The 20,832-nt window shown below is 38.3% G+C and overlaps 3 protein-coding genes across 5 annotated transcripts; 2 read left to right on the forward strand and 1 right to left on the reverse strand.

Moving 5' to 3' along the window:
• The first annotated feature begins 87 nt into the window (after positions 1 to 87).
• Positions 88 to 9,030, forward strand: LOC124444020. 3 transcript variants are annotated; one of them, XM_046994588.1, is made up of 19 exons: positions 88 to 673; positions 1,974 to 2,091; positions 2,226 to 2,299; positions 2,383 to 2,453; positions 3,484 to 3,559; positions 3,631 to 4,511; positions 4,736 to 4,853; positions 5,037 to 5,203; positions 5,469 to 5,927; positions 6,015 to 6,085; positions 6,154 to 6,239; positions 6,305 to 6,368; positions 6,606 to 6,700; positions 6,804 to 6,866; positions 7,015 to 7,142; positions 7,224 to 7,309; positions 7,467 to 7,514; positions 7,627 to 7,687; positions 7,775 to 9,030. In XM_046994588.1, exons 6-19 carry the CDS (start codon positions 4,379 to 4,381, stop codon positions 8,677 to 8,679), a joined length of 2,484 nt encoding a protein of 827 aa, XP_046850544.1. In that variant the 5' UTR covers positions 88 to 673; positions 1,974 to 2,091; positions 2,226 to 2,299; positions 2,383 to 2,453; positions 3,484 to 3,559; positions 3,631 to 4,378; the 3' UTR covers positions 8,680 to 9,030. The 3 variants fall into 3 exon arrangements, with proteins under 3 accessions (XP_046850544.1, XP_046850542.1, XP_046850543.1); XM_046994586.1 differs by having other exon boundaries at positions 5,469 to 6,085; XM_046994587.1 differs by having other exon boundaries at positions 5,045 to 5,203; positions 5,469 to 6,085.
• On the forward strand, positions 8,466 to 19,791 carry LOC124444018 (adhesion G protein-coupled receptor A3-like). Its single transcript, XM_046994584.1, has 21 exons — positions 8,466 to 8,613; positions 9,008 to 9,348; positions 9,557 to 9,628; positions 10,267 to 10,338; positions 10,416 to 10,487; positions 11,153 to 11,224; positions 11,661 to 11,732; positions 12,630 to 12,781; positions 12,868 to 13,379; positions 14,107 to 14,262; positions 14,328 to 14,422; positions 14,956 to 15,151; positions 15,558 to 15,753; positions 15,845 to 15,900; positions 16,546 to 16,591; positions 16,667 to 16,779; positions 16,849 to 16,961; positions 17,038 to 17,312; positions 17,387 to 17,453; positions 17,831 to 18,551; positions 18,636 to 19,791. The coding sequence occupies exons 2-21, from the start codon at positions 9,146 to 9,148 to the stop codon at positions 19,476 to 19,478; spliced, it is 4,104 nt and encodes a 1,367-aa protein (XP_046850540.1). The 5' UTR covers positions 8,466 to 8,613; positions 9,008 to 9,145; the 3' UTR covers positions 19,479 to 19,791.
• LOC124444027 (transcriptional adapter 1-like) lies at positions 19,744 to 20,827 on the reverse strand. Its single transcript, XM_046994597.1, has one exon. It carries the CDS (start codon positions 20,782 to 20,784, stop codon positions 19,810 to 19,812), a length of 975 nt encoding a protein of 324 aa, XP_046850553.1. The 5' UTR covers positions 20,785 to 20,827; the 3' UTR covers positions 19,744 to 19,809.
• Between the last annotated feature and the right edge of the window lie 5 nt (positions 20,828 to 20,832).

The raw sequence follows: 20,832 nt of genomic DNA on the forward strand, positions 1-20,832 counted from the left end.
TGATTGATAATGCAAAATGCCCTCGTATGGAGAGTCTGTTTTTGACATGTCATCTTATGTTATCACTTGGTTGCAGTATCAACTATTGTAAAATATTAAATTTGTATGAATGATATGGAACTTTAATGTGATATGTATTAAATTGCGAAAGTCATTGCGCAAATCGAGCTTCTTATTGACTGAAACCCAATTAGGGGGCTCTGTTGAAACTGAAACCTCTTTGCGCAGTTCAAGCTGTGCGTATTGCGTGTGAATTATTGACATTTAAAGAATGACGTCATAATTATGGTATGACGTACGTCGTTCAGTGTACGACGACTTCCGAAATAATTATAATTCAAAGCAAAATGGTCGACAGGGTATTGAAACTGTTGATGTTTGGAGTGCCAAATGTATTTGTTGAATAAATTGAATTTCGACTGAAAGCGAATGAGTTTGCGATTTTTCTTGTCGATTATCGTGGTTTTTACACAATACAACGTTATTCCAGGAAGCGTGTTGTACGAAAAGACGTTTTCATTCTGGCAAGTTGTCAAAGGCTGAAACATAACTGAATAGCAACAAGACACGAATGGAGACTGTGAATGAAATCGGTACTGACCGTTTGGATTCCAATCAAACAGTTGTTTCACGCAACGAGTCGAGGATAATGAAATCAAATCCTAAGATTAAAGTAAGTTGTCGAAACATACGTTTGATGGCACATTTTTGTAATTCGTCTCAATTGAATCCTCTAATAATGAATCTTTCTTTTCAAAATTATTTGAATTGCACTATTTATCGTCCATTCAATGCGGCTTCTTATAATTACATTGAAATTTCTGTTTTTCTCCGAACGATGATACTTTTTTTTCCATTTCGGGAATGAAATATTTTCACGTAATAAAAAAAAACTTTCTCGAAAAAATACTCTCATAGACAGCCAAAGTTTTTGTTTAAAATAGCAATTCCCTGGTTGTTGTCAGGATTCAAGAAAAAGTGCTTACAAGTATGGTTCAAATTGACTGAATATTAGTATTGGGTATGCTTTAATGTTCAAAGGCTCTATTCAAACACCGAAAACAATAGGCATCCCCACGAACAAATATATGTGTGCTTGTTCATCATTTACGTACTGTTTTCCATTGGCATTATCAATAGTATGTTTCTCTCCCATGTTCAAACCATTTACTTTAATATCAATAGTATGTTTCTCTCCCAGGTTGAAACCATTTACTTCAAACCATTTACTTTAATAGTATGTTTTACGACAACAATAGTGGAAATTTTTATTCATTGCTTTGTGTTCATGAAACATTCAATTAAATTAGCGGGGATTAAGATGATATGAAATTGAATCCTGCTGGATGAAATTTGACAAGTACCTGCTCAAGTAAGCATGCATATTTACAGTGTATAAAGGAAAATAGTTTATTGAATCATTTTTCCAGTTAAGTGCCCGCCTAGTTAACTTGTTTTTCCCATCATGTGGTTTAGAAGTTTGGTCTTTCACTCCATTTTTGCAACTTTGTGTCGGCTGTTTTAAACTACATATCATTGTTTGGAGATAACTATTTTATTGATTTCATCAAATTATGTACAAGAGGCATACACATCTTGTTTCATTTTACTGTTGATGCCTATCGTCATTAGCTATTTGCCATCAACACAATAAACCTCGGACTATAGTCCCCCACTGCATATATGCCCAATGACCAGAACCCAATGCAAGATATTTTCATCAATGACAATGCTGATTGGGGGGGTATTCATATAGGAACATTAAAGATAAGGCATGTCATGCATGTATGAGTATTCCCCCCCCAGCTATCAATCTGTCTTCAGCCTTTTGAGAGGTTTTAGTATCTTAAATAAAAAGATTAACAATTGTACCCGTTTAAGGGACTTACAAACCATGGCACGTGAACAAATAGGTTTATCTTATTTGTATAAAATTCAAAAGATTTTAACATAAGTCTGTAAATATTTTTTAGCGATCACACAGAAAACGTAATAGAGAAGGACAATTATTGAATGGTACCAATGCTGGCACATCGCACTCTGCTTCGCACAACCGACAAATTGAAGTTATTGATGTGGAACAATTCATAGGTGTGTTTTCTCTCGTAAACCAATTCAATAGAGACATTTGGCGTAGAAAAGTTCATGGACCGGTCAACCCCCCTGGCGGGAATTAATACTGGCCGGTATACAAATGTTGTTTGTTGTTTGTTGTTGTTGTTTAGAGAAACCTCTAGTTGATTTGACGGATGATTCTGGTAATTTTTCATATGTTGACCTTACCCATTCTCCCGACATGGTTAGTTTGCTTTGTTGAATTATGTGTTAAATACAGGATTAGAAGTTCTGTGTAAAAGTTTGTTGGGCTGTATTTTGAATCAGGTGCCACATCGACATTCTGTAATCCTTTGGAACATGTCGCCAAGAACTAGAAATAACAGTGAATCAGAAAGGTATTCCTACAATTAGTTCATATTTTGAGTAGTACTAAGATCGTAGACAGTTGTATTGTGTTTATAAGTGGTAGTGTGGGAGATATTAAGTAAATTATTACATATTTAAAGAGCTACATTGTCCAGGTTAGTGGAGTCCCCCAAGAAGGACTGTTGTTGTTGATGTTGACTTAACATTTTGACAGTCTTATTTATCAGTAGTCATCTTCAAATGCAAGTGAGGAGTAAAGGTCAGGTTCAACAAATTTGTTGTCTGTTTTATTCTTAATTGTACTGTGAGTCCAGGAAATGTGTGGAAATGTGGATGTTGATTGTGTGAAGTTTTTGTGGATTAAGTATATAGTTATCTATTCAAAACTCAAAACAAAACCTAATCAACAGATCACAACAATTACCCGAAAAGTCACAAATGATTTATTTGCAACATGAAAAGATCAAATAACTTTACACACAATGACAATCTACAAAAGCAACGCACAATAGACATCCACACACATGCGCATTTTTTCTGTACATAACATGATGATGTATGAACCAGAACACAAATATGGCAAACCTGAGATTTGCTCTTCACTTAACTATCCCACTAAATTTGTTGAAATGTCAGTTCACGCTAACACCAACAGTACTTCTCAGGATTACAATAACCTGGACAGTCTATAACACAGACCTGGAATGATATTACAGGGTTCAAATCATACTTTTTATAATACACTGCTATTATTTATGCTGTTTGTTTTACATTAGCATTAAGAATTATTATGCTTTTGCTCCAGGTATTCCAGATTGTACTATGTGAAGGGTAATTTAGAGTATAACGTTATTTTTCCAGCTTTGTGGAAAATTTTTACTATACATGCAATCTGTGATGCATAATTTCTATGAGAAAAATATCATGTTTATATTCACACTTGATGCAAAATTGCAAATGAATCTTGCATAATGAAAGCGTGTATTTGCCTACAATTGCTTCAGCCATGTACAGTTCAAACTTTGCCTCACTGGTTATTTTCTGTGTTGTTTAATCCAGAACTGCACCAGTCGAAGAAAATCCACTTGACAATACTTTGTTTACTTGTGCCATTTGTATGGACGACTATGAACAGGTAAAGCATACTCCGAAACAAAATTTTGTAACTTTCAATAAACGTTGTTTCACCTTTCATGTCCATCGCAGATCAAAAAGGAAAAAAGACAGTTGATGTCGACGACATGTGGACATGTCTTTTGTAATCCGTGCATCGTCAGTTCCGTTCAGAGTCAAGCAAAATGCCCCACATGTAGGAAAAAAATCACTAAAAAATCATTGCATCCAATATTTTTATAAATAAAACTGAAAATTCGTTAGTTAATTTTTCGTTAATTTTTACACTATTTATGCGGCCAAGGCATATGTAAATTATGTAGTCTACACTATGAATATTCACGTGAAATATTAAATGAAAACTGAAACTGGGTCGAATGTCAAATTCTTGGTGCCAGTACATCATGTTTTGCAAGTGTGAGTTAAGTTTGTGAACACTAGTCACTCATTTAACTCGAGAGAAAGCCGAAGAAACGTTATTTTATTGATGTTGACCATTATTTTTTCGCGAGTGAATTATGTAAATAGTTAAATATGTTGAACTATGTAATCAAATAAATATCAGAAATTTTGTCTTGATTCATGTGCTTGTTCTTCGTACGTAAGTGGTCGAGTGGTCGAGTGGTCGAGTGGTGGAGTACACTGATCTATGAAATTTGATGCCTTTTAATTTTGACTTGCCGTTCCCACCCCGACAAAAAATCTGAGTAACTCTTCGTTGTGGTAATTTGGTATAGTTATCCGCTATCACATTTTTGTTATGGTTTTTGAACGAAAGTAAAACTTGAACACGCTTTCAATCAGCGTCAACGGTTGTGAGTTTCGTTAAACGACGGAAGAAATGTACGGACTTGGGCGAGGAGATTATTTGAATCGTTTGTTGGATATGCGAGTTGGAAAAGATGAAACGAAGTCAAAAGCAGTTGCTTCACTTGCTGCTTTACCAAAAAGTCCGTCTCCGACAAGTGCATCAGGTATTGAATGCGGGAAGCACACTGTTGTTTTTTCATATGGAGCTATTGCTGCTGATTTACTTTATACTAATTTATAAGACTGCGTGATGTGAAGAAGATCAAGTTCTCCATCATGAATTTAGTAGTTGTCAATCTTGTCATATGTAGTAACTTGGGTCATAACATAAAATGGTCGAATCTTTAATCATCTGATGAGAAACAAACTTCAATGATGCCTATTTTAGGAACATGGACACCTCTGGATCTTCTTGGAAACAAGGGAAAGCGAAATAGACAAGGGAGTGATTCTTCCATTGATCAGTTGCCAAGCATCCGAGGAACTGACGATGGAAGCCAGACAAGGTTATTTTAAACATGTTGTAGCCTTCAGTTATTGCAATTAGGGCTAATTGAAGTTGGGCTTTAGCTAAAGTAGGGTAAACATGCTTGTCTTATGTATGAGATTAAACCATGATCAAAATTTGAATTGATGGACATAATCACAAGGACTGTAATTGTGTAGTTACAATTTGTACATGTTTGCAGTAATTTAGATGACAAGATCACCCCAGAGCTTGGTTGCTCCAATGAAACTCCAAAAAACATGGCAAAGACTCGCCAGGAGGATGATATTCATTTAATTACTCCGGAAGAACTTTTGCATTCACCTAAAGCAAATGTCAAAGAAGATACAACAATGTTGTCTGATAAAGGTATCAAAACTAAACTTTACTTGTTCAATTTCATATTTTGAAATGAAGTGATTATCCTACCTTCTTCCTATCATGGGCATATACATGTAAGTCCTCTTTGTGATAATTCGGCACCACAGACATGTGTATCTACATCCTAACATTAGTGATTTCTACTAACCTCTGAATTTGGGGCCAAGACTATGACAATTATTTGGTTGTTCTGAGTATTTTGCTGGTGATATGTGCCGATACTATCAATGCATTTTTTGTTTCTATTTATCAGGTCCTTATGAAAAAAAAGAAAACATGACTGCTAAGTATATTCCACCACATTTACGTCCTGGATTTTCAGGCAAACCAGATGCCTTACAAGGTCCTTTTGTAACCCAGTACCAGCATAAAAATACAGATTTTTTAATGAGAGTAAACAGGAAAGGAATGAATGATGATTTATGCGAAGAAATGCCTTCATCCCAGTCACTTGCGTCGCTCAAAGAATCCGAACGAAACTGGCAAAAATGGAAACTGCAGCGAGACCTTAAGAAACTTTTAAACAACGTCACTTCTGAAAATGTAGCTGGGCTGCATGAGGATATAAGGAGAGTTTGTGAAGGTAGTCAGTTATCCAAAAACTTTCCTGGTATATCTGCCTTGGCAGTTGTGGTTGATCTTGTCATTGCTCGTGCCATAGAAGAAAGAGATTCGTTTGAAATTAGTTTGCTTTTATGTAGGATTCTCAATGGTATGTATCTGCGTATGAAACATTTTGCCATCAAACACTTTTTCCATCTTGTCTATCTGTGTTCCTGTTTGAAAATTTTTACTTTAGTGGTGTATAAAGATCAATTCCCGTTGTGTTTAAAAGAAGTTTTTCAGCACTATAACCGGGAGTTGTTCAAAGTGAGTATATCTTCACTTAAAATTCCATACTTCAAGTCTTCTTGTGAACTAATTTTTAAATGTTTTAGGGTGTGTCAAGCCAAAATTCTAGCTGTAAAAATTTCTGTATTTTTCTTGGAAAACTATGCAGTATTGCTGGAGAAGAGACAAAAGGGTACAATCCATTAATGTTAGTACTGTTCCATGTCTAAGATTAATGTGTTTGAATGTATATGAAAGTTTTCAAGATTGTTTGAGACAAAGCGTAATGGGTTGCCTCCAAGATTGGATTTCATCAGTCCAGGTATCATTGTCCGCTCAGTGGCATAGCCAGCCTTTTTTCACAGTTGGTTCATTGTGGAAACAGTAAATTTCTAAAGAAATAAATAACAATAGTGTCCTGAAATTTGCATAGCTGGACCAAAAATTTTCAGTCTGGCTATGTGACTTATGGTCAAGTGTTTCAGGCATCAATCAGTATTGGTCATGTTTGCACAAAGACCACGCAGCTTTTTAATAGCTGAAGTGTTTCTATTCTTAGGTTTCTAATGAATGCTCACAAGAAGCAACAGTCAAGATTTATTATCTTTGCTATCTACTTGATGTGACGAAAACCTGTCTGAGCTCTGAAAAAAGGTTAGAAGTGAGGGTTGGTTGATGTTGTTTTACAGTTGGTTGATTTTGTATGCCAATTGGCTCACAAATGTCGATTTCAACACGCATTGATTCGCTTATCAAGAGTCTGGGTGAAGTCGTGTTCTAGCAAAATAAAGAACTGCATCATGAATGATAAAATGGCAAGGTACGTCTTTTGAGATTGAAAAATATGAATCAAAACAAGACAAGAAGTGAACTGTAAATTTTCGACTTTATTTCAAAGTCATCCTTCTGTCTGAGAATTTCATCAGATGGCAGTTTAAAAATTCTTTCTCATCCGTATGCGTTCGTAGAGTTGTGAAAGAAAATCTCTTGGATCAAGTCATGAAATGTGCACTGCAACCCACAGCTGTTAAAGGAAATGACCAAAAGAAAAAATTAGCTGAATTTGGAAGCAAGAATCATATTGGCGATTCAAACAGTATGTTGGTAAATTTGCAATAGAATTATTAGTGTATTGGTCCATGTGCTCCAATCATCTTTGTTTTCTTTTCGAGTACAGACGATCCTTACAGACGTGTTAGGAAAATGTTGTCCGAACTCGGATTGAGTCATTTACTCGAGGAATTCCAGAAGAACATCATCAGGGTATAGGACAATTACAATATGATAAACTTGATCGAGATTATACATAATATAAATCCTTTATATTTAGGATTTATATTATGTATAATCTCTCTGATGATGGCTTTGATCGAGATTAGTGAAGCATAGTCGCTAACTACAGCAATTTCTTTATATTCAGGATTCTTTGCTTGCCGCCAATGAAGATATTCTCGGGAACACTTTGAAGGTATACTAAGAAGTTTTCAAACAATACTATTGACTATTTTTTCGTATGTAGTTCCGAAGAGCAGTGGAAGCTTGTCTTTAACTTGCTGTTCCATGGTTTTTTTTATTGCCAGGAAGCAGGTTTTCCTCCCGGTGCTGTTGTGGAAATTCAATTGTATCTCAAAGTGAACAATGGTACGAGATCTCGTTCGATCCTGTTATGTCCCATTCGATCCTATTAATGGAATAGTCCGTTGTCCCCTAACCGAATGTTTTGTTTAGGAGGGAAATTTATCGGCGAAGAAACTTTCGGAGATGTTGGTAGTATCGCAGACAGCGGGAAACTGGGTGCTAAAATCGATCGGTTGGTGAACGATCTCAAAGTTTTTCTTCAAAACATGGAACTTAGCAAAAAGAACGAAGGAGAACACTTGGAAGGGCAAGAAGACCATCGAAAGGTTTGTGACAAAGTGGATGAAACGAGAAATATCGGTGCTCAAGAAGGAAAAGTCGATTTGAAAAATTTGGAAAAGAAAGCGTTCGAAGGAACAGTGAAGATGGAGTATTCAACATCATCAGAGTCGACGGGCTTCTCTTCTGAAGTATACTGCCCCGATGAAGAAAATTGCCGCTTGCACTTTACCCAGTATGACCTAGCCCCTCCGAAACCAGAGATGAAACCTGCTGGGGTAAAAATGACTTCGACAAATAACAATTTGATCTTTGAAGAAGAAGAGTTTAGCAATTGTAAACAAGCATTCACTCCGACTGAATTTCCCCAAGTTCCAAGAACACTACGCAACGTTATGGAGTTTAGAGATGAAAATACAAAAACTGCGAGATCTCACAGGAATTTAAACGAACGCTCGCCAATAAAATACAAAGGTCGAGGAAGGGGTAGGAGAGACGCATCGGGAACTTTAGAGGACTCCGGAGATCCTAGAGGGGGTACATCACGAACCTTAGAACCGACAAGACGTGAAGGGTTACACTTCGTGAGGAGCGACTACAACACGGACACGAAAGACGACACAGATGCAGAAAAAGGTGCTGACGCTTTTCTTTCGCAAACAGTCGAAGGAGCGCGTCCTGAGTTCGGGTCTAATATTCCAGTTGGATGTTTCATTTGTGGCGAAAAAGATCATCGAACAGCTTATTGCAAGAACAATTCGGCCATGTTTGATTAATGCTGACGGGTGCAACAAGGGTTTCTCAATGTTTGGGTTCTTACCACTTAAATACCGTTGGGAACGTTTGCACTTCACATTTCACAAAAGCATTGCCCACACTTTTGCCCATGAGTGTTTCTTTTTCTTCATTGACGCTGTACCCCCCGTATCAAACAACATGGCACGAAACAGTTGTGCCCCCCTGTTTGCGGTTTTGGCTTGTGTCAAGTCGATAGTAGTGTCAAGTTGTGTGGCATTGATAAATATGCTGTTTGACATTGAGAGTATTACAATGAGTTTGAGTTGATTTTATTCTGGTTTGCATCGTGCTTAAATAAACCATCTATTTACGATATTTTCAAGATATTATATTGAAGCGATACATTGATTTTTATGTTAAATGGAGGGTTTTAAACTCAGCGATTTATTGCTTTAAATATTCTTCTTGAACACCATCGCTATAAAAAAGGCATTTGTTATATTGATGGCCGAGCCTAAGCTCGTCGTTTTTCTATATCTGTTCGTCGTTGCTTCGCTTGCTGATGTTTGCCAAAAGAAGATTTGTTCTTGTACTTACGAAGCATTAAAGAAAAACACCGGTAGAAAATATCATCGAGTGAACTGCCGTAGCAGAGGACTGACCAAAGTGTTCGCGCAAAGTGAGCTGCCAAAAAATACACAAATCTTGTATGTGTTTCACTTTTTTTTTATATGTCTGTGTCGTTTTTGATGTATTTCGCGTGGTAGATAGTGGTGATAGTAAACTAAATGGCATATTGTTTTTATGTCGATAAATGAAGGCCAAAATGTTTGTTTACCAAAGTGGGGCCTCGCACGTATAATAGCGTGTTTGTCCTTTCATGTTCGATCTTTCATAACGCTCTTTACGTTTAAGGGATCTTGCTAAGAATTCTATCAGAGTTATAAAACGAGGATTTCTCGAAGATCACTTCAAATTGGAGCGTTTGTAAGTGCAAATTCAAATTCATTGTTTGTTATTGCTGCATTGCGCCAAGTGCTTGTTGGTATCTCGTTAGAAGGGTTGACATAATAGGTGACATGAAATATGATGAAAAGGGGGATGGTGTTGACGATATCGTTTATTTATTCGTTATTTATGTAGCAATAAATAATATTAAAACGTATTCCGTACACAAATGAATCAAAGTGAAATCGTAAGTGCCGTCAATGACGGCGATACTTCCCGACCGAGAAGTGTGATTGTACTTGCTCTGTGGGAATTTATAAATGAGGGAAGCAGTTTACGGATCCGACATCAGATCTTTAGTTTTCACCGTTATAGATGATTATTATATAAATTTATGATTTTGGTAACTGCTGTAAAAACTTGGGTAGTCTAGTAAACTCAAGCTGAAATGTATCTTCTTATGTTTTGCCAAAACTTGCTTTCTTGTGCATCAGCAAACCACTGAATCATTATGCCCGTTCAGGTTTTGTTGCGTGGAAACAAGATCAGTGATATTATGCTTGACTTTCGAACTTGCGCGCTGTACTTGTTGAGGGTTTGTTGAGAACTCTCTGACAAATGATATTGAATGAAAATGCAAGCTGGCCCCCTCACTATGCTAATTTGAGAATCTTTAGATACCTCCAGAAAAACAAAATAAAGCTGTTGGAAGAAAAAGCATTTGTTGGTTTGGATGGCTTGAAAGTATTGTATGTACATTTACTTACTTAATTTTTGTTGTTTTTTTGGAATGATTTTCCAATCTGCATTTTATAATGTTTTGCAGGAATATCGGACAGAACGAATTAAAAAATTTGGAAGCTCGGGCATTTCTTGGACTACGAGAACTGAAGATTTTGTAAGTTCTCACCTTTATTATATAATGTGATTTTAACTTCCACTTATATCGAATGATACCAACCATTTGGCTTTTGCATGTGATGTATAACAAGTATACTTTGAAATGGATTGTTAGATTTTTAGTGGAATAACAATAATTTCAATTTTTATGGAAAAGTCAAACACAATGTCATGATAGATGATCGTAAAATCTCATTTAATGATTTTGAGTGTTTGTAAACTTTACAGCATGCTGGTATTTACCAGTATGGTAGCCAATTCACAAGTGTGAACATGCTATGCAATTGTTTCAGAAATAAATTACGCCGGTCGTATGAAATTCATTTATTATGACCAAACTTTCAGGCTAGCTAAGCTACTAGGGACTATATGATTCAACTGATGTCTAGAGTGTTTTTATTTGCACACTATTTCAAAATTTTAATCCATAGATCATTTATGGCTTCCAATTAAGTGATTTTATATGCTCCATTTCCAAAATGTTTTTAAGTGATAATTTTTTAGGGTAATCATCTGGGGTCGGTTGCACAAAGGCGGAATAGCACTATCCACTAGATAGCAATATTTTTGAATGCTTTAAAAATCTCTTGAAGAAAATAAATGGTTGAAAACCAAAATAAATCTTTCACAAAAAAAATGTGAAAAATCTGTCACGTTTTTCAGGGATTTAAAACACAACGAGATCAAGAACATTGACAAAGATGCGTTTGTGGGCTTGGAAAGTTTGACAAAATTGTAAGTTTCAGGTGATCACTTTGTGTTTCGCCTCTTGTAAGGGAATCCGGAATCCGGCAAAAGTGAAGCTTTGAAATTCGTAATCCATGAGTATCGTTGTAATCCACGAGTAATCCAGTCGGATCTGTTGTCTATGTTTTCAGAAAACCCATGCTTTACTGGAATCAATCTCGTTTGAAAGTATGCTTTTTCATATGCTGGTGCGGGTTTAGCATCACAGCGATTTCTTCATTTGAAATCTCAAGAGCAGTTAACTTTTTTTGGAGTAATCTATTTTCGATCATCAAAAAAAATCCCGAATCCTACGAACTGTATCCGGAATCTTCGAACTGGTATCCGGAATCCGACGCCGAAACGGATTCCCTTATATTGGGCGAATCACCTCAAAGCGTGGATATATAAGTGCGAGACAAACGATTGTTTGATCATTTTGTAGAAATTTGCAAAATAGCAATTTATCGACGATTGCCAATGGAACGCTACGAGGATTAAGTACATTGGAGAAAATGTAAGTGTTTTACCGTCGTGGATTTTATTATTAAATGAAGCGAATGAAAAATCACAACCGTCAGAAAAATACCAATCTATAAACATGGAAGCGATTCGTATTTTCGCGATCTTTATTCTTCTCTCTGAGCTTTCTGTTGTTCATCTTGCCTGTTTCTTGCGGTCGCTTGCTTCTTCGTAAATGTTTGTCATAGTGTTGACCAAACTCAGATGTTCTGCTGTAACATTACGATGTAAGACCGTCACTGCACGATACAACAGTCGTACGAACTCGAACGTGAAACAGCGTATTTTCGCCAGATTGTCTTCGATTCTCTCGACCAAATACCCAATGGCAATAAGTATTTTAGCCAAACTGTCGCCAAACTCGACTTTCTTCATTAACAGAAGATGGATTTTTTGAATAAATCGCTGGATTTCCGATGAAATTTCGTCCAGCTCATTCAATATCTTAGTGAATGTGTTCAATACCCCGTACGAAACCTGCTCTTCTTTTCCATGTTTCATTTTTGCTTCGTCGAGTCGAGCGCCTTCGATGAAAGGCCTCTCTCAATCTATGCAAACAGCCTTTTCAAAATTCAGTTGAAAACCACAAACGAAGCAGCTGTCAATTGTCGAGTATTATTTTTCACAAAAGCGTTTTATGAAGTTTGTAAAGCACCGATACAAGTTAGCTACGATTTCATAAAGTAAATGGTTTGAACCCGGGAGTATCGTTACATGTTTGTAAATGTCGATCGTCCAGGTTGGTATTGTCCTGAGAAGGACTTTTTTTGTTGTTGTTGACTGACGTTTCGACAACCTTAGCGGTAGTCATCTTCAGAGTCAAATGTGAATTAAAATGTGAATACGATTTCATGTGAATTAAATGCGATAAACGGATGTTTTTATATTTTAGAAACATTAAATACAATCCCCTTCGGTGTGATTGTCGGCTAAACTGGTTATCGCTGTACTTAACGCGTAAAGGCGCACCTAAAGTCGTGGGCACATGTCAAAGGGGAAACGTCTCAAAGCAATTGACTTCTTTGAAGAAAGTCGATCTCTGTGGTAAATCATTGAACGAGATATTTGGGGGGAAAATTGCATGCATCTTGATTTTCCTGATGTATTTTCATATGCGTATTTTGATGTAGAAAAACCTCCCGAATTACGTATATATCCGAGCGAGAGTCAGATCGTCGCCGTCGGCGACAGATTTCGCATAAAATGTGAAGTGGTCTCGAAACAAAAACGTGCGCTTAAGTGGACAAAAAACCATACGTTTTCCTTTCCCAAGCGTTTGAAAATCTTAAAAGAGCGGATCGGATTTAGCGAGGTACTTTATGTGGAAATCGTCTCCATTACGATGGAGGATCTAGGTCTTTACACTTGCGTTGGCGAGGGACTGGTACCCAAAGCGATAACTGTCCAAGTGGTTACGTCAAAGAAGATGTGCTCACGTGATGTGACGAATGGTAAGGAGAGAATGTTATGGCCAGTGACCGTTCAACGCTCGACAGCCAGTCTGCGTTGCCCTTGGCCTAACAATCAAAAAAATTATACCAGCGTACGTCGACCGTGTGAACACGGAGGAGTCTGGGGACCGATCGATTTGGGAAACTGTCGTCTTGAGCCACTGTCTAAGAAGCTGGGATTGTTGTCACAGGTAGCGAACTGTAACAACTTTGAAACTTTCAGTCAAGTGGAAGTGCAATGTGAGAGATAATGTTAATGATAATGTTATGTTAATGTTATCTTAATGTAATAACTTTGAAACTTTCAGTCAAGTGGAAGTGCAATGTGAGAGATAATGTTATCTTAAACCATTAAACTGAGCATAACTGAACGGTTGCATCCCCGCCAAATTTAGAAGCCAGAGATTTAATCAGCTCACTAAGATTTAATCACTTCCTTTATGTACAGGCATGTTTACCGAAAGCTCGCCATTTAGGTATTTCTTTAGTTCAATGTCTCAAGCATAACTACTGCGGTGCAAACTCCGGGGGCGGTTGTTCAAAAGCCGGTTAACTTAACGTAGAGTTAGCAGCTATACTAGGGTTAAATTCATTAACCTAAAGTTAGCTAACCCTGGGTTAAAATAATATGTTAACCTAGGGTTAAGTAATTTAACCCACCCAGCGAGGAGGGTTAAAGTTAACCCTTGTTTTAACCGAGGGTTTAAGATAACCTAGTTTCGAGCAACGCAAACTAACCCAGGGTTAAGAATTAACTCTGGGTTAGGCATATTTAACCCTGGATTAGCGTTAACCGGCTTTTGAGCAACCGGCACCGTGAGTTTTCGAAACATTACTTTCATTAGAGCAGAGTTTTGCTTCGACATGAATTTCAGCTTCGATGCACTGCACTAAATATAACGTTCTGATTGTTTTCAGATGCTGGATGGTCCAGATTCCAAAAATATCGGAGATGTAACCGAACGACTTGAAATGTTGACGGATCCCTCGTCATATACGACTGCAAAAGATATCAGTCTCGTAAATAACGTGTTGTCTCGCATAACAAACAAAGATGTGGCTACCCAAGGAAAGGTAGTGCGGGTCATTTTTTGCGAATAGCGTTGCAGCTGTGATTTATGTCGTTCAATCGTTTGCAGGTTTTCAATGACATTATGACGAGTTTCGACAATCTCATGGAGTTGAACATGGAGACGATCTATGCTTCAGCATATGAGGATGGCTCTCCCTTCGGGTAATCATGAGAATCTTTTTATTGTTTTATTTTTGCGCACAGTTAACTACAGTATCCCGAACGATAACAACAAGTCATGCAATAGATTTAATGAAATACAATCAAGAGAATGTAACCCCCCCCCCTGCTTCCCACGGTAAATCTGTTCTTGTATTCAAAATATATTCTAGAAAGTTCACTGTCATAAAAGTTCCGTCCAATGGATATAAAATATGATTTTATTGTAGAAAGTTCACTGTCATAAAAGTTCTGTCCAATGGATATAAAATATGATTTTATTCTAGAAAGTTCACTGTTATAAACGTTCTGTCCAATGGATATAAAATATGATTTTATTCTAGAAAGTTCACTGTTATAAACGTTCTGTCCAATGGATATAAAATATGATTTTATTCTAGAAAGTTCACTGTTATAAACGTTCTGTCCAATGGATATAAAATATGATTTTATTGTAGCAAGTTCACTGTCATGAAAGTTCTGTCTAACAAAATTAAAATATAATTTTGTTCATCACAAAAGACATTTTTTTCTAGACTAAGCACGCAGCTCGAGCTCATGTCTCGTAAGATGTTGAATAATTCAGCGACGCACGTCATGAGAAACTTCATGTTAGCCTCTGTCTACCTCGAGAATCCTGAATCCAAGAAAAATATCACGTGTTACATTTTCTTTAAATCTTACCGCTGGTCGCAGCCACGTGGCGTTTCTTGCGAGCCTTCCGATCGTAAGGTAGGGAAATTGCTTTGTCGATTTCATTTTTGTCAACAAATCTGCACATTGTTTACGAAATGAAAGATGTTTACTGTGTTTGCAAACCGAGGAAGCTTTCTGGAGGACTAAAACGCACCTGGTCGAGAGTTCTCGCCAACGCCTCCGAGGTTTCTTAAGCCAGTGCAAACACGAAAAACATGTTTTATTTCTTTTATAGAATAACTATGATGCGAAACAGATGAATTTGAAACAAACGAATTTGAAACAAACGTTTTAATTTTTTCCTTCAACATGTATTCGTGATTGATTTGCAAATTCTTTTTGATTGTTTTGATGATTGATTTCACAGGCGAATGCAGACTCAGCTATTGATTAATCAACGCACGCGTTCTATTGTTTCTATTTTATAATGTTTATACGACAGGATTATTCACTGTCCATAACTATCCCCTGGACAATTTTTGAAAGCTCACGATCATCTGGTCATCGCGTGGTGTTCGATCATTTGAAAATCCGGTTTCTCGTCTATCGCTTGGCGACGTTCTTCCCAAAAGTGAGGAATACAGAGGGAGCTTTGAAAGATAAAAACGTATCATCGAATGTTCTCTCCATTCAAATACGTACGTATGAAGAGAAATTTGCCGCTTGCTCGCTCGTTTGCATCGTTCACAGGTCGTCTTATCGTTCTTGTTTTTCTTGTCTCTTTTGCAGCAAATATCAAACAATTGAATCTGTCTGATCCTCTAGTTCTCCAGTTTCGAACTAAGGTAGTTCTGTACTTTGGCGGATCTAGAGTACATCAAAATAAATAACCGCAGCAAATTTTGGCATATATTAGAGGCAAATCCATTGGTGAAATTATACTCTTTATAAATTAAAAACCAATAGTTTTTTCTAAATGCTATTTGAATATATAATTGAGTAGCTATAATTTATTTTGACGTACACAGGATCCGCCACTGGTTGTGTATTCGTGACTTTTTTTATTCCTTGTGTTGGTTCGAGAGAATCCTCTCTTTATCTGTTTGTTTAAAAGTTTGAGATTTTTCGGCGTAAATATGGCATAGTTTGCTTTCAAAAATCATCTCCTCCGTTTTAAATGCCTTATGTCCATTGTGCCACCTTGCAACTGCGGAACTCTTATCTTTTACATTCATTTAAAACGAGCAGTAAAATTTTTGTCGTAAAGAGTCTTAAAGCAGATATTCGGCAACATATCAGAAAAATGCGTAAGGAGTTTTTAGAGAAAAAATTGTGAGGAACGTGATTGCTTTGATCTGAGTAGCCAATGAATATCGCTGTTCGATTGAAGTAGCGAATTGAACTACAGCATTCGGGACAGCATATACGTACATTTATACCAGTATTGCATAGCTTTTGCAGAAAAGTTAACGTTAGCTTATTTTTCATAGCCTGGGACTGAACCAATCGTGAGTCAGTTTAATTTTGTCAAGACCGGTAAGATCAAAGCACTGCTCCTGTTCACAGATAACAATCACTGTTTTATATAATGGTTTATTGTGATCATTCCAGATGGCGGTCTTCATTGGTCGAGCAATACCGACTGTACGGTTACCGACTCGACGGCTGTAACTGCAACCGTTGAGTGTAAACATCTTGTGAATAAAAACATTGCCATAATGTCCGTAAGTACCCGTATCGCGGTTGCCTTGCATTTTCCATTGCATCGTATATAAATTTATCGTTTATTCTAGCATCTTGGGATCGCAAGCAACCTCGCGTATCCCATAGAGATCGTCGTGTACCTAGGTGCTGTTGTGACGTCATTGTTGCTCGTAGCGACCTTAACGACATTCATTTTTGCCAGGTATTGTGCACTTATATATTTTGTGTGCTGTCCATGCTTTCGTCATTCTTCACGTGTGTATGAAACCGTTTTCCAGAGATCTTCGCTTCAATCGTGATGACATCATCATGATGATGAATGCCTGCCTCTCGTTGTTGGTCGTGATTCTCTCGTTTGCCTTCGGTATTGACCGTACGCAAAACGGCTTCGTCTGTCGGGTAATGGGGATGTTTCTTCACTTCTTTTTCTTCGCATCATTACTCTGGCTCGGTTGCTACATTATGTGCGTATCTCGGCGATTGAACCCTCCGGCTAAAGATCCCGGAGAAGAAGTCATAAATCCGGTCTTGAAATATTACATTGTCAGCTGGGGTAATGTTTGTCGTGAATTTTATCGTACAAGATTTTGGTTTGTTTCATCTCTGACAGTCATGTGATATTTCTAGCTCTTCCCGCCATTATTTGTGGTATGACAATGGCCATTGACGTGAACAATTACAAGAAGTCAGACTAGTAAGTAGAAGTCAGACCAGTGAACTCAATATATACATGTACATATTTCGAGCCTTGTTGAGTAATTCTCTATAATTTTCTTTGCCCATTTCATGTCATTTTCTTGGGTTTCGTTGAAAAACCCCGACTAGAGTACGGACAGTAGTCCCACTTAATCGAAAGTTTGCGTGCCACGCATATCTTATAACACATGTGATTACCATAATGGCAGCTAGTTCATTGTGTATTTTCTAACCAATAGGAACTCTAAGATGGCTAACCTCAGCCAATCGTGTCATTTAATGTACAGTACCAAGCTGCACACCGTGTGACTACTGTTTGTTTCTATACTGTGCCCTGATTAAATTTTACTATCGTCGTCATTTTTCAATCTCCAGTTGCTGGCTGAACGAGAGCTCCGCTTTGGGTGGATTCGTCGGTCCTGCTTGTCTCTTGTTCATAGTCAACGCTGTCCTTCTCGTGCGCCTCCATTTACTCGTCGCTCACGGTGTTCCTCACAGCAGCAGCAACAACGCTGAACCCGAAGATGAGAGGTTACAGCTCGAAGAACCTGATGCCATGGAGGAAATTGTCAGCGCGAGCGCGAGTGAAGAGAATGAAGAAAAGTCGAACGTGACTCTTTCTTTGGTTGCCACTTGGGTCGTCATGTCTTTGATCTATCTCAATTTTATCCTCGCGTATTTTCTGCTCAGCGCGAGGACGGTAAAACTACGGTGGATATTTTTAAGTTATATCTACGCACTCGCGAACATCGCTCTCGGATGCGCCATCTTTGGTTTTCATTGCGCGTCTCGGTCCGAAGTGCGAGAGGCCTGGAAACAAAAGTGGAATCGCGTGCTGGCATTTAAAGTCAATTTTTTTAAAAGCCGTATGCCGAAATTAAACACTGTTGATCAAAGGAATGGCGGAGTCGCTGCCAGAGAAGGAACTCACAGGCTCGAATCCGATCGACAATCAAACATCACCCTACCATCGTCTGCTGCACTAACAAATGATGTTTTTGTTAACGGTCGACCCATGTCTACGGCTCGACTTTCGTTACTTGACGAAGTTGATTTGCCGGCGGAAGCCCCTCAAGCTGCAGCTGCTGGAAACGAGGTAACAGTCTTCGTGTGCGTGGGGAGTTCCCCGCCGGTTTTATTTTACCACAAATGTTCATTGACTTTTCCCCCTTTCTTCCAGGTTGACGTTACGGAGACAGAAAACAAGGAAGAGGAGAGCCGTCGAAGTCTTAACTCGATTCACTCCGAGAGGAAGTCGAAAAGTTGCGATGACGAAAACTCTCAAGTTTTAAGAGTAACTAATTTGGACGGTGCTGGAAATAGTTTCCAAGTCCCTTCGGAAACGCACGCCAATCACGTCGACATCACGGAAGATGTCACGTCAACAACTGTGGCTGACGAGCTATCCCATGATTCAGCACAAGTAAACAATACTTCAAATCCACATTTGGATCCAACTTCTTCGTATGGACAACGACAATTTCCGATGACGAACCAAATGGTTTACCCCCACCCTTGTCATCAGTTTCGTCCTGTGCATCAGTCCTTCCCCCCTGGACAGCCCCCTCTTCTCATATTGCCCCAACAAACACTGCCGCCTCTCATGGATCGCCCCCCTCCCAGTTATCAAAGAGCTATAGAAATGACCTCACAATCGAGTTCGTCGTTCGGTGATAACAGTGGACTATCGCGATCAAATTCGAAACGTAAACGTCCTAACGAGGCTCAAGGCTACAGAAATGAACCAGTTGGGGTTCGGGCACAAATGCTACTGCAGGCTCAGCCCCAGACCCCAAACGTCATTGGAGTAGGAAGACCCAATGACTCAACAAACGCTTGCAATAGCGCACACCAAAACGCAGGTCCTAGCAACTCCAAACCTGTTAACCGTTATAGAGATGGACGTGTTAAACCTGAACCAAAGGAATGGAATGGATGCAGGGAAAAGAAAATCGCATATGTCCCTATTCCTCATGTTTCAAAGATCCATAGGGAGCCGTCGCACAATGAAACTAGTGTGTAGTTAGAGAAGGTAGTGCGAGTCTTATATATTCATGCTAGTCTGTCATGTGTAAATGACACAAACCTAACTGGTGTTGTGCTCTGGTTTTACAAATCTCACAACATCAGTGGGTAGTTGACAGGTCCACACATAACCGAAACCATTTATGGCCATGAGTTCATTTAGTCAGTGGTGTCTAGAAGTGCTTGATAGGTAAGGATTGCATGCAAGAAGTTTTTATAAAAGTGTAAATAAATCAGTCAGTCATCAATTTGAACACCTATTCTTGGGCAAAATAAATACATTTTAGGGATTATTGATACATTCATAAAAATAGTAGTTCACAAACACTTTATATTCTCAAGCATCTTTGCTGTCGAAGTTTACTCTGTCGTCTTTTCGACTCCAATTTTTGTAATCTACTCTGTTCAATTTCATCATGGCTCGGATGCCATAGTCCACTCAATATTCTCTCCATATTTGCAGCGTAGACAGTATGGGATGGTATGACTCGGCAATGCACTTGCAACACTTCACGTAATTCATACATTGATATGGAACTATGTGCAGGTGGAGGTATACTGCTGGCCAAAGTGACAGCAGCATCAGCTACATATTCCACATTTCTCTGATGTAACAAGTGAGGTGAATAAGAGTCAGTGCTATTCCAAACATTCGGCTTGATCAAGCCAGTATTAATACCATACTTGAAATGTTTGTCTTGTAGTCTAAAACCTGCTCGACGAGAGCAACATGCCGTTAGAATGTCCTTTATGTGATGTTTAACAGCAAAAATCACCAGTTTTGCTGCATTTGATCCAACATCTTCCACCGATTCCAAACCTGCATCCCAGGCAGCAAGGAATAACCGGCCATTCATGGCTGGAACATCCGGTAGCGTGTACTCGTAAGAGCAGAGATTAATGTCACTGTCATCCGTCAAAATAACATTGTCCATATTATGCGAACCTTGCAATACGTCATAAGGATGAAATCTTTGATCAAAGTTCACTTTGGCTGGTCTAGCATGCTTTTTAAGGAGGTCAAGATTCGCGTGGCTCGTAAACGACGCCAAAGAAGAAGAACGTTCATTCTTAACTGTTCCTACCGTACTGTTGCTCATGTCTTGACATCTTGACAGCAACGCAAATAAAAAGTCGTTATGGACGTTGATGTGTTCCTCGCTGAGAAGTTGTCTGATTTGAAGATCAAAATCGTCTTTAGAAATTTTCATTTTATACCACAATGATAACGTCGTCCAATACTTTGGCGATAAGTCACCTAAAACCTCCAATAGATTCGCTCGGGCTTTTGCAAGGTCCGACATTTTGTATGTAAAAGCACGCGATAACTCCCCCCCCGCACTTCTATAAAT

Source organism: Xenia sp. Carnegie-2017, unplaced genomic scaffold (genome assembly GCF_021976095.1).
Source record: "Xenia sp. Carnegie-2017 unplaced genomic scaffold, XeniaSp_v1 HiC_scaffold_21, whole genome shotgun sequence".
Taxonomy (NCBI): Eukaryota; Metazoa; Cnidaria; class Anthozoa; order Malacalcyonacea; family Xeniidae; genus Xenia; species Xenia sp. Carnegie-2017.

Excerpts from the sequence above, each read along its gene's own strand:
- LOC124444020 (XM_046994586.1), top strand. The coding sequence starts at position 4,379 with ATGTACGGACTTGGGCGAGGAGATTATTTGAATCGTTTGTTGGATATG. Across the intron at positions 4,512-4,735 it reads GTCTCCGACAAGTGCATCAG|GAACATGGACACCTCTGGAT; the intron begins GTATTGAATGCG and ends TGCCTATTTTAG. Across the intron at positions 4,854-5,036 it reads GACGATGGAAGCCAGACAAG|TAATTTAGATGACAAGATCA; the intron begins GTTATTTTAAAC and ends ACATGTTTGCAG.
- LOC124444018 (XM_046994584.1), top strand. The coding sequence starts at position 9,146 with ATGGCCGAGCCTAAGCTCGTCGTTTTTCTATATCTGTTCGTCGTTGCT. Across the intron at positions 9,349-9,556 it reads CCAAAAAATACACAAATCTT|GGATCTTGCTAAGAATTCTA; the intron begins GTATGTGTTTCA and ends TTTACGTTTAAG. Across the intron at positions 16,780-16,848 it reads AAAACATTGCCATAATGTCC|CATCTTGGGATCGCAAGCAA; the intron begins GTAAGTACCCGT and ends CGTTTATTCTAG.
- LOC124444027 (XM_046994597.1), bottom strand. The coding sequence starts at position 20,784 with ATGTCGGACCTTGCAAAAGCCCGAGCGAATCTATTGGAGGTTTTAGGT.